Here is a 12975-nt window from a genome sequence, read left to right as displayed (position 1 = left end):
TCAGCCATGCACATCAAGGCTATTTGGGACATGTCACATTTTTTGCCTGTATCTTTTTTCTTATCAACCATGCGCATCCCAAAAACGTAGCTACTCTGCAAATCAATGTTAGTGGAGAAGTGTCAGTACTTAAGATGCAAAGTGCGGCACGGTGATCCATTAGGCCTACCATTTTACAAACTGGTTTAAGCCCTTTGGCTTTAGCCGTTCTGTAGGCCGGGCAAGCAAGAGCAAATGGGCAATAGACTCATTGTGATAGGCAAAGCCTGGGCATGGCACTAATGTTGGATTAGGCCCTTTCCAAGATGCTATCACACTATTGAGGGGGAGGGTCCCTAATCTCAACTTCATATATAGGGCCCTGTCCCTAGGGACATGTATAAAGTCTAGGTAGGGTTCCAATCTGCAGATGGATTTGTGTTCGAAAAACCCCTCAGTGAGTTTCCCCATTTTGGGGTTAAATAGCTCTCGTGCCTGCACCCAATCCCAATAGACACGCTTCAGATCCTGCTTTGAGGGTGGGATCTGGCTAACCCAAGCCTCTTTTATGTCCAATGTCTATTAGAAGCTGTCTAAGGTCTGCTATTCATTTAATCCTGCAGCCTGTATCAGCTGATACCAATTCATCGAGGGCATCCGCATATTTGGACAATTCAGCAGTCCTTCTTATGTGCGCCCAAAAGAGCAGGGGACGAAGGCGTGCAATATCCTGGATGGAATGCCTTCCAATATCGTAAAATAAGGGCTTCAACGGGGTGGAAATAGGAAGGGAAATAAGTTCCCTTCAAAACGTATTTTCCGATTTGGCAAGCTCGCTGACATTATCGAAGACCCATAATTTAGACCCGTATAGGGCCGAAGGTAGTGCTTTGCCGTCATAGACCGCAAGCGCCGGAGCAACTGGCCTACTTTCAGATTGGTGTTGTTCTCTGACGATAGCCCCGGACACCCGCTTATGGCTTAGGAGCATTTTGGCCAGATGGGGACTCCACCTCATGTTCTTAGAGACACGGACTCCCAAATAGTCAAAAGACTCGACGGTGTCTAAAGGGGTATCGTTCAGAGTAATGCCATTTCTAAAACGCTTTGACGGGTTGATGGTCATTAATTTGGTTTTGTTTGTGTTGATTATCAACCCCCGAGAATTACAAAAGAGGCTAAACCTAATTACATATCATTTTCATGTTAGTAGTTATAGTATTTGTTTTTGTTCATTATTATATTCATTCTGGTGTGCTACATATGTATTAAGCTGTATTCTTTGCATTTCAAGTGGGCTCATTTCATGTAAATTCATTACAAGCTTACTTTTCTTGGCACGAAAGGTAAATACACTTGAGGCATGCCGGTAATGCTATGAATACAAAGCTTCAACAGCCTATGAACATATCTTGCAAAGTCATTGAGACATACCTTACATGCCCCTGGCAGCAAGTGCAGTTTCACATAGGGGTCAGCCAAGCCATTGAAGTCCATTGGTTTCAGTCCCTATTAAAAGAAGAAACATGAATTAGACTAGACCTTCTATATAAACTTGGTTGTTTTATGGACATTTGTTGAAGATTAAATATCAAAGAGGTGATCAGCTGACAGGGAGACAGGAGTAGACAGAGTATCCCCACCCTTTCCTATAGTGCTAGTGCTCCATTGTATTCACATGTGCGAGGCGTGACACCTAGGGGTGGGAGGAATGTTTAAATCTGCCCGCAGAATTGTTGGCATTGTGGTCACTCCACATTACTTTTAGGACAGAGTTCTGGCCAAATTCTGCCAATTCAAGTCAAGTCAAGTCAAAAACCACTTTATTCGATTTTGTTAAAAATCATAAAAGCATACTACAACAGTTAAAAATCGTTCCGAGTACATATTTAAAAAGAATTTTTTACATGATACAATACAATTTACTATAATTTACTATAATAAAATTCCATATGATACAGTACAAATTAGTATAAAAATGTTTCATATGGTACAGTGCATTTTTAGGACAGTAAAAAGGTCAGTTTAAAAAGACTCATCATGTGCAAAAAAGCAAGAGATACCAAATTCATTACAGTCCCCACAGTTAGGCTTGTACTTTCCTCCTCCTAATTCGAACAGCAGCGACGAGGTAATTTGCCACACTGAACATTACCAGGGGAGAGTCAAGCATTTGTAGGTACAAAAGAGCAGGTTTTGCTTGCATAAACGCTTTCCCCTTCAACAAGGGTAACAGATACTTTTGCCTTGGAACATGATAAAAAGGGCAGAATAACATAAGGTGCATATTGTCTTGTATGGAAAAGTTGTCACATTCACATACAGGTGCTTCCTCGGGCTTGAACCATCCCTGTTTGTCACAGAGTACCAAATAAATCTGGTTAAATCTAAACTTAACCAGAAGCCATCTGTGGAACGGGATATTGACTAGGGCAAGATACGGTTGGATGGCAATACAGGTAAGTGTCATATAATGCGCTCTGACCGTGGGTTTTGTTAACTGGCGTTGTTCTCTCTCCAAGGACTTAAGTTTGTAGAAATTTTCCTTAACCCAAGCCAGGTCCGCTTTTTGTAAATCAAGCGGGGAGGAGAAAATCTCTGGACGTCCCAGTTCTACAGAGCATTTGTTGATGTATGCCAGCCAAGCAATATCTTTAAACTTATCCAATTTTAAACAGTCCAATAAAATTTTGTGGTTGAGGCCTAAGTTGTTATTTGTCCACACTCTTATCCACAAAAGTATAGGTGCCATAGAGAGGACATCAGTAATGTATCCCACTCCAAGCTCCTGATGGACTGAAAAAGTGGCTGTTGATACAGGGAGTCCTAATATTGAACATAAAAACTTATTAACCTCCGTTTGGATGGTTTCAGTTTTTACATAACCCCATAATCCAGCCCCGTACCTAGCTATAGCCAATGATTTTGCTCTATACAAGGCTAAAAGTGCACCACTTGGTTTCCCCCCTAGTCTCCTTGAGAAGCTTAAAATAGCGTTAACAGAGCTTCTCACTGCTTTAGTCTTTGCTACTATCTGGGGGATCCAACTGCCCTTAGTGTCGAAAATTACTCCCAGGTAAGTGAAAACTTTAACATTACTGATCACTTCCCCTTTGCAGAAAAAAGATTTAGTGTTTTTTATTGCTGCCCCAAAGACCATCACAAATTCTGCCAATTGCTGTGTGGCCGAATCTTTCTCCTGCAAGGCTCCAGAAAATGCAAGATGGTAAGTGCAAGTGGGATTTTGTGTCCCCTAGTGCAATTTTCTAATGTGGGCGGATGCGCGCGGTCACGGTCAGAGAGCTGCCATTTAAGCAGATTTCCTACCGCTCAAGAAGATTTTCTACTTGGGCGACAGCAAAATCAACTTGAATGGCTGTGCGCTCTTGCACAATGCATTGAGCCGTTTGCTCTGATATTTCATTGCCTCTCGTGCTACAGATGCAAAATTGCAGAGCAAGTTTTATCTTTTCTTCCCGTTGGTAAAAGTCTGTAGAATCTTGTAGAGTTTTTATGTAACTATGCAGAATTCCGTAGAGTGAAACTCACGACTCCCACCCACCCCTAGTGACAACAAGCTGCAATACTACTGACAAAATATTCAAGTGACACTCAATCTCAAAAATGAACTACTTTCCATCCTAATATTTCTGCTTCTCAAGCATCTTCCAAAACAACGAGCCTTCATTGCAAGGATCTTTCATCCAGGAATTGTTTACCCAAACAATGCGTCATTCCAACCTTCTAGCCCAACAATCATTCAGTCTCAATCCTCCATCTTCATAATGATCCTCCTACCCATTTTATTCAATGGCTGTTTATTCTTAATGATGCTTGATTTCCTGATTTCAGAGATTATTTATGCAATGTTGACCTTTTTATGTTCCATACTAACAACCCATGCTTTCTACATGCTTCATCATTTCATCCCAACAATCCGTCATTCCAACAATTCTTCATATTCCAATTCTTTCATCCCAACTATCTTGCTTAAGGAAAATCTTTCCCACAACAATCATTTATCCTAATAATATTATTTTAAGAAACTTGCCCATATTCTACTGTTTATCCAATCCTTCATCCCATAAATTCGCAATTCTGGTAATGCTTTATTCTCATGCTCTGTGCGTAAATTGAGCTAGTGGTTTCGGTGCTCAGCACTGATACATATTGTCAACACCGGCACTTGTGACAATCTGCCAAAAGGTGTGTTGTCTAGTTAATTTAGAGATGACAACAACAACAGTTACTTATTAATTCAATATACATCAAAAACGACTATTAACTGTTGCCCAAGCCATTCCTATTGCTTTGGGGGCCTGAAATAGTCTGAATTGTCACACTTGTAGCAGTGTGATGTTAGGAGTTTTGTAAGTACAGTGGCAATGTGGGATGCAAGCTGCAGGGGCCTCCTGACTGGAGCCCTGGCACTTATTATTGTACAAATTAAGCCCTGCTCACGCTCTTTCAGTCCAGCAGTTCTTTATAGCCACCACTTAACTTTTCAATAATGCTTTTCCTAGCAATGCTCTTTCCCAATAATTCTCTATTTCAGAAATGCATCATACAATTACCCTTCATTACAACAGTCCTTCCCAACAATCAACAATCCTTCATTCAGAAAGTATTTAACATTCCTTCCCCTCAGAGACCCTTCCTTTAAATATTGAACAATCAAGGGTGTAGCCAGCATTGCCAGAGTGTGGCTGAGGGGAGACAGTTTACATACAATTAATGCAATAAAGTATTTCACTACTACTACATAAAATGTCCTGATGCTGTTGGGCACTGGGGTGGTCTGGGTGCTTGGTGAGCATAATCAAGAGGAGTTGATGTAAATGGTGTGTCGAAACATATATGTAAGCATTATACATTGACCATAAAAGGTGAAAATAATGGCTAATTTACAGAGAGTTGTGTATGTTTAATACCATTAAACTAGTAGGATATAAATAGCACTGATAATGAGTGCTTGAGTTCCACTAAAGTATTTTATGAGACTATACCAGAGAAAATAACTCACATGAAAGCAAACTACTTTCCCTGAGAAGAAATAGTCTCTCAGATTGGTTTTTATCAATTGTTCCTTTAGGAATCTTTCAGATGAATAATTAGTTTGAACATATATGAGCCTACAAAAAGGAATTGTCATGCAACAGTATAAGGCAGGATTCTGTCGGTTAGTTTCAATTTTATCAACTTGTGGGATTTTGTCTTATTGTCTGCAGGAAACATCCAATGCTAGAGTGGACTATCTAAATCGAGCATTTTTTACTTTTGACATATTATTAAGCTCACATGGTTTAGTCCACATTTTAAAATTTTCCACATTCTTCTTTTTTTGCTACACAGGTTCTAAAGTCTTTTAATTGATATGGTCTATTTTCCTACACCTGGTGCGTGGTTGTTCAATTGTATCTTCTATCACAGCTGCCCCAATCAAACCAGTCTTCCCTTCTGTTCAACTTTCTTTCCTGTATGCTTGTTGCACATGCATGTGTGCTACTAGTCTATTTCTCCGGACAGTTCCATTCCACTCAGGACGCCCACAGATCTTTCCCTTGCATTTTTTCTAATTTCAGCCATTGCAAAAGTAAGCGAGGTACATTCAGCGTGCTCTCAAAACAGCAAAGTGCTGCTTCTAAAACGTGAGTAAGAAAAGAAAACCTATAGATATCCAAATATATGACTTTACATACTAATTTACCTTAAACGTGTTTCCTATGAATAAAACAATAAAAGCACTGACCACCCGACCTCAGCATCAAAACAGCCTCTGCTACAACTTTGTCTATCTGCCAAAATCTGAAAAGATTCAGTGTGGAAAATAAATGTACAGTCTTCTATACGAGAATCGGAGAGGTGGGAAAACATTTTGAGTCTGTAATAAAACTAAGGGACTTGTGCTCCTTCAATAAACTGAGAAGCATCATTAAGAAAAAACTGGCTGGCCACCTGTTTTCTAAAATAATCTGCCCATCTGCTCCGAAGAGCATTCAGTATGACCTCAACTACTACTTTTAAAGATAGAGATTGGATTGGCACATATAAATCGGTTTACTTTTCCAGGAACAGTGTTTTGCTGCTTGAACGCTCCCACCCACTCAAGAAAACAGCATTCCTTTCAGCTGTTTTCTTGTAATTTGGTGCCACTTAGTGGTGGGTGCCGTGAGGTATCAACTTTGCTTGGACTTTTGATGCAACCTGAACTCATCATTTTAAAGTTTAATACACCAGCACTTAAACAGTATTGCCTTGCATCACTTAGTTATATGCAATCAGTGAGTGGCCTTTAAGGTACTACACTCTGCTTTTATTATGTAATGTACGCAATTATGAAAATAAAACACACACATTCAACTAAGATGCCATTGTGTAACGTTACGATTCTATCGAAAGGCAAGAAATAATGAAACTGGATTCGGTGCATCAAAACCAAATTCTGGCTGCTACACAAGACGACCCCGTCCAAACTGGCCGCAATAGGCATAAGAGACAACGATGTATGCTGGAACTGCAACAAACAAAAAGGAGACCTGGCACACCTAATATTCCACTGCCCTAAGGTCAAAAGATTCTGGAGCAGAATAAGCGATTTCATAAACAACGCCCTAGGCCTCTCAATACAGCTGGACTTTCACAAGCTAGTCACAGCCTTCATGACCCCATCAATACAGGCCAAAGAAGACAAAGAACTGATCGACCTCCTACTCACCGCAGCAATCAAGACAATCAGGCCCGGACTGGCCATAGCGGGCATCGGGCAATCCCCCGGTGCGCCGCACAGGTGGGGGCCGGTTTTGGGCCCCTGTGGGGCCGTTTTTGTTACAGGGCCGTTTTTGCTAGCATAGCTGCAACATCGGCCATGTACCAAAATCGGCCAAAAACCGGCCCGACAAAGTGCTTGGCCTCCCCACAAGTGGGGAGGGGAGGTGCGGCCGAGCACTTTCCCAGGGCCGGTTCTGGTTCCCAGTCCGGCCATGAAGACAATCCTGAACAATTGGAAGGACACGGGGAAGGCTTCATTCAAGAAGTATGCGCAAGCCTGCCCAAAGCCAACAGAACGCGCACTAGTGTTCCTCCATCTCCCTACTCCCCTTTCTCTCCTCTTCTCAATCTCCTTTCCAGTCACCTAGGGGCGCATTTACACACCCCAGTAACGTCACATATAATCATACGAACGTTATACGCATGCCCTACAAGCCGCTTGTAACCCCACCGGCATATAAATGTTTTGACAACTCTTGCTCTCCCCCCCCTAGGGGACTGAGTCTTTATTCCTGTATACTGTACCTTGTAAATACCTCAATAAAAAGTATTGGAAATATTTTAAAAAATGGCACCGTGAACACAGGGAGAATGCATCCCTTACTACCATAAACAGTACTGTACCTGCCGCTGAGGTACAGCAATTCCAGACCATTGCACAAAGGCCAGCTACCAGGTGAGATCCCAGCTGCTTGGCAAGGCACAGCCAACAAAAAATAAACGGACACATCCCCAGGTATGGACGAAGTATGCAGAGAAGCCTACGAAGATATACCCAGCACCAGGTCTAGGGGTCAGTCCAGCTTTCAAGTGGCCTGCATGTGCATTCTAGGACGCTTCAATTCTCTTTCTACATTGTAAACTATACGCAAAGTTCTTTTAGCTAAAAATAGCTGGTACTGACGGAAGGTGTTACTCATAGAATGTAACTATGAAGCAAGTTGGGTTATGCACCTAAACAGATATTTTGGGTGTGTGCTTCTTTAAATAGATGATAGCTGCTTCACTGAAAGGAGTTCACTCCCACCGGACACTAAGAAGCGGTCATTCTGAGTTTTCACACGAGTTAAATTCGCCCAGTTTTCCAGCTTGTGATAAAGTCAGTTTATTTGTTTTTTAAAAGTTTCAAAATTAATTTCTAATTAATTTCTAAGTGTTAAACAAAAACATTTTTCATAGTTCACTTTCATGGACAAAACATATATGCATTACAAGTCAGAAATTTGTCTTCACGATGTTTGATGTAAAAGACACTGCCTGAGAACCTTTTTGCATTTGGGGTTTTGCTAGCCCTTTGTCGGGGGGGACTGGTGATAACTACGAGATAAACCACGAAAAAACTCATTCCGAATTGCGTCCTTATTTGTTTTGGTTACTTTGGACAAGTATTGGTGGTACATGAAATTAGTTTTACTGTCACACACGCTTCTTGTGGTAATGGGATGGTTAGCCTGGATTTGCTTTTCGACATTTGGATTTTCTTCTTTTTTGAATTTATTTATTCAGTGATGCATAGGCGCATTGCATGGCCTAATACAAACACTTGGAATCTGAAGACGAATTTCTTACATTAACGTAATATATGTTTTGTCAATGGAATCGAACTACGAACATTTTGCTTATTTATTTATTTATTTATTTATAAAGTTATATATAGCGCGAACAAGATCCCGAAGGATATCAGAGCGCTTTACAATATGATGGAAGAGAGAACAAAAATGAAATGTACACATACGGATAAAGTGAATTCACAAAAAAACCAAAGGTTACAGGGGCGTTATAGTTAGGCTCAGCTTCCACATACATTCGCCTCTAATAGTTTATGGGTTCCGGAGTAGCGTGCTACTTGCCGAAAAAGCACTTCAACGCCTTGTCAGGGGTATTAAGCGCTAAATAAATGCTATTACAATTCAATGAAATATTTTGAGAGATTGCATGTATAGCAGAAAGCATGACGGCACTGCATCCATTTTCAGCTTGTGTTGTGACCTAGCTTAATGTTTTCTAGTCCAATGCTTTTCCATTACAAATCATTGTTATTAGGCTTCTTATTTTGGCGGAAGCAGGCCATGATTTCATTTCCAAAACATAATAGGCTATCAAATTTTAAGCAGGTCCAGTTGAATTATGCAACTCTATGGTCAAGGTGACTTCTGCAAAAGTATGGAGTTATCACACTTGCCCCACAATCCATTGTTTCTAGCTCAAATTGATCAAACATTTCAAATAAAAGCAACACAATTGGTGGGGTCACAAGGCACTTATGATCTTGAGGAGATTTCACTAGTGGGCTTTAAGCCCTGCCCCTCTTTCCCAGTGGCTGGCGTCACCGTATATGCTAAACAGTGGCCAGCCATTGAGAAAGAGCACTTGGTGACGTACAGTTTGCTACACTTCTGCCGTCCCGCCCGGACGACTGACCCGACTTCATGCTGGCATAAAAGGCCTGCCATCCCTATGGGGAGAAACAGATAGCCCCATAAAGGAGATAATAAACCTTTCATGCCAGCAGGAAGTCAGGCCAAGTACGTCCAAGTGGGATGGCAGAAATAGAGAAAACTCAGCGTCATGGCAAGCGCTTGTTTCGCTACATACTCGAGAAGTCTACCCTGTGACTGGACAAAAGAAAGAGAATTCCAAATCTTTTAAATTAACGTCTTATGCAAGCCCCAGGGAAGGAAGGGAGGAATAAACTACTTTTCTGAAAGCAGGTAGGAGAGCGTGGTCTTGCTCTACAGGCCTGCCCCTAAAAAACGCTACAGCAGGAAGTCAGAGCGGGGTAATGTTCTCCACGCCAGGCCCCTCCTCTGTTTCAGCCACGCTGACACCGCCGCTCCCCGGGCCGTCCTCGCCAGTTGGATGTACCGTTTCCGCTGGCTCGGGTCATTTGCATGGGGACAAGATGCCAGCTGGCCCCCGGGTTCATGTACTCTGCAGCCTGCATGAGCAGCGAGGAGGGGCGCGGACAGGCGACCAACACTTAGAAATGGATTCTGATATTGTTTGAAAAACAAATAAATGAAGATATCACAGGCTTGAAAACTGACCAAAAGTAACTTGTGGGATAGCTCAGGGCAGCGGCTCTTTAGTGCCGAATGGGACTCCTGTCACTGATCGGAAGCAGGTATTGTCCATTAGATTATGTGTTGTGAGACGGAAGACTTTTTTCACTGGCGCAGATAAAATTCATTTTGAACTTTAGAACTCTTTTTTAAATAGACCAAGTGATGCTGGATCCAAATCAAACAATGTAAATCTTCACCACTTAAGTAAAGCTCTCATGCACATGATGTAATTTAGGAACTTCTAAAAGAGAGATAAAAAAAGAAAATCTCACATTAACTTGTATGGGAGCTGAGGAAGATTTTGAAGCGAGAAAGCTAAAATGATTTTGTTATATTCACCCCTTTGCCTTGTGTCATGACGTGTGTCGCGCGCTGTACTCGCGCTGCTCCGCTCTGTGACATGTCCTGTGTTCTATCTAACGGTTGACAGTTGCCCGTTAGATCTTGTGCACGATGGTTGGGTTTTCTACTCACTGACTGAATAAATCACCCTGATCTTCACGACGTTGGTGTGCCGCCTCTTCTTTCGTTTACAACATTTTGGCGACAAGCGACTGTTCAAGGCGGAGGGTAATGTGAGGAGAAGCGTTTCCCGGAAAAGACGATGTGAGAAAGAAAACCCGACCGGAGGAATTGTTTAAAAGAGAAAGCGGTTTGACAGTAAGCCTCGACAGAAGGTACGTTACAAACTCGCTCACCGTGAAGGGAAGTGAACTTAAGACTTCTTCTTCCAAGCGCGACGGAGTCCTGACTGTTGTTTCTTAACCCGTCGACGCAGGCAACAGCGCCCCTTGCTGCCATTGGCTTTAAAAGGGAAATTATCCTTGAAGGAAAGGCAATACTAGTGAGCCCCACTGCTCGCAAGGCAGAGTGCCTTAAAAGGGAAACGCGCAGCCAAGGGAAAAGCGGTTTAAAAGGAAAAGATACCGCCGCTATTCTTCCTGCAGTGACACACTCACTTCCATGCAAGTTCGCTTTGGTGTGTCACGTTGTCTTTAAGACGTTTTGCCAACAAAGTCTACTGTCGTTGGTCTACAGTGACACACTCACTTAAAATTGATTTCTTTACAGTGTGTTACTCAAATGTCAGTGACACACACACTTTAAAATAAGACATTGCGAACTTTGCAAACTGGTTAAATTTTGGCTGTTTAAGTTATTGTTATCGCGTCATTCCTGGGTATTCACTATGAATGTGAGCAATGCCATTCAAGTGCCTGTTCCTTTCCTGAGTGCCCCTGGGGAACCTTCAATGGAATGGGATGACTGGTGTGAGGCATTTGAGAACTATATAATAGCCTTAGATGGTACAAAGTTTTCTGCCATCAGGAAGAAAGCCTTATTACTGGGTGCTTTAGGCAAAGAGGGACAAAGGGTGTTTAAATACTTGCCAGATCCGCCTCTTGACATTGATGATGTTTATAAAGATGCTTTATTTAGACTTTACACTAGGTTTGCTAAACAAGAGAATGTTGTAATGCGCAGGCACAAGTTTTACACTGCTCCTCAGAAAGAAAGTGAAACTATTGATGAATTTGTTTCCAGGCTGAGGGAACTCTCCGTGAAATGTCAATTTGGGAACATACAGGATGAGATGATTCGCGACCAGTTAATTGTACAGTGTTTTAGCAAGAAGACACAGGAGAAGTTGTGGGCAGCCAAAAACCCCACCCTTACTGAGGCAATTACCATTGCCAAAGTCGCTGAGGAAAGCGATAGGTGCATGAAGGAACTTAAAAGAATACAACTGGGACACACTAGTTATCAAGAGGTTGCGAGCCTACAGGCAGATGCTTCAGAGAGCATAGCTTTAATACAAGGGAGACAAACAAACAAGGGGGGGAAACTTGCATCCTCGTTTAATAAAAGTGTGACTAGCAAGTTTAGAGCAGCCACACGGTCTTGTAATAGGTGTGGGAGCCCTTTTCACTTAGCTGATTCTAAAAATTGTACAGCTTTGGGTAGGGATTGCTTAAAATGTGGAAAGAGAGGGCATTATGCACGAATGTGTAGGACAGTGGGTATAAAAAAAGTTGCTGTGGTTGAGGGTGAAGTTACTGATGATGAAGCAGAAGTTATGATGATTACGTCTGCTGGCAACATGCAGTCAGAAGAGGATGTTGTCTTATCTCGGCCTAAGGCAGATTTTGAAGTGAATGGTGTTGTTATTAATTTAATGGTGGATACCGGATCACTTTACACAATCATCTCTAAGATTTTGTACAATTCAACTTGTTCTGGTTCAACTTTAGTCAAGTCTGACATCACACTAAGGGGTTACCAGGGTGTGAGCATTGGTGTCCTTGGATATTTTGAGGCAAATATAAAGTTTAAAGGGAGGGTCACTCAAGGGAAGGTTTATGTGTCCCCACACGGCCCTGCCATTTTAGGGTGGTTACATCAGTATAAACTTAACATTAGAGTGAACCCGAGAGCTGATCCACCTGTGATGTGCATTGATGTTGAAAGTGCTTGTGTTACAGTCCATGAAAATTTAGAAGCTATTCTTAAGAAGCATGAGTGTATCTTCAATGAGAAGTTGGGGGAAGCTATTGGTTATATGCATGTCATTAAAACCAAAAGAGATGTAGCACCTGTGAAACACACTGCAAGGAAGATACCTCTTTCTGCAAGAGATGAGGTCAGGAAAATCATCAAGCAGCTGTTAGAGGATGACATAATTGAGCCTGTGGAGGCCACACAGTGGTTGAGTCCAGTTGTGATCACACAAAAACCGGACAAATCTTTGCGCTTCTGTGTGGACCTGCGAAGCCTCAACAAAGCGGTGATAATGGATAGCTTTCCGCTTCCAAACATAAATGAAATTGTTCTGAGTTTGGGTGGAGGAAAAGTGTTTTCGAAGTTAGATCTTCGCAGTGCATACCACCAGGTAAAGCTTCATCCGGACTCTAAGCAATTCACATCATTTATCACTCCGGAGGGTACTTACCAATTTAAAAGACTTCCTTTTGGCCTCTGTTCTGCAGCAAGTGCTTTTCAAAGAATCATTACGGATGTATTAAAAGACATTGAAAGGGTAGTATTTTTCCAGGACGACATCCTGATCCATGGTTTGGATGTGAGTGACCATGATGCTATTCTGGACAAAGTTCTCTCTGCTCTCTCAAGGGCTGGTTTAACATTACGCAGAGAAAAGTGTGTT

At 42.0% G+C, this 12975-nt stretch overlaps 1 protein-coding gene across 2 annotated transcripts in view; it reads right to left on the bottom strand.

Moving 5' to 3' along the window:
- The window catches only part of DOC2A (double C2 domain alpha), a 1262769-nt gene that overhangs the window by 804163 nt on the left and 445631 nt on the right, over window positions 1-12975 (bottom strand). For both annotated transcript variants that reach the window (XM_086932077.1, XM_086932078.1), the window contains exon 4: window positions 1414-1488. In XM_086932077.1, coding sequence (XP_086788203.1) covers window positions 1414-1488 — 75 coding nt within the window. The remainder of the gene's footprint in view (window positions 1-1413; window positions 1489-12975) is intronic.

The sequence above is a fragment of the Lissotriton vulgaris genome, chromosome 7 (assembly GCF_964263255.1).
Source record: "Lissotriton vulgaris chromosome 7, aLisVul1.2, whole genome shotgun sequence".
Lineage (NCBI taxonomy): Eukaryota > Metazoa > Chordata > Amphibia > Caudata > Salamandridae > Lissotriton > Lissotriton vulgaris.
The sequence above is the reverse complement of the archived record's forward strand: the minus strand, read 5'-3'. Positions and strand labels throughout refer to the sequence as shown.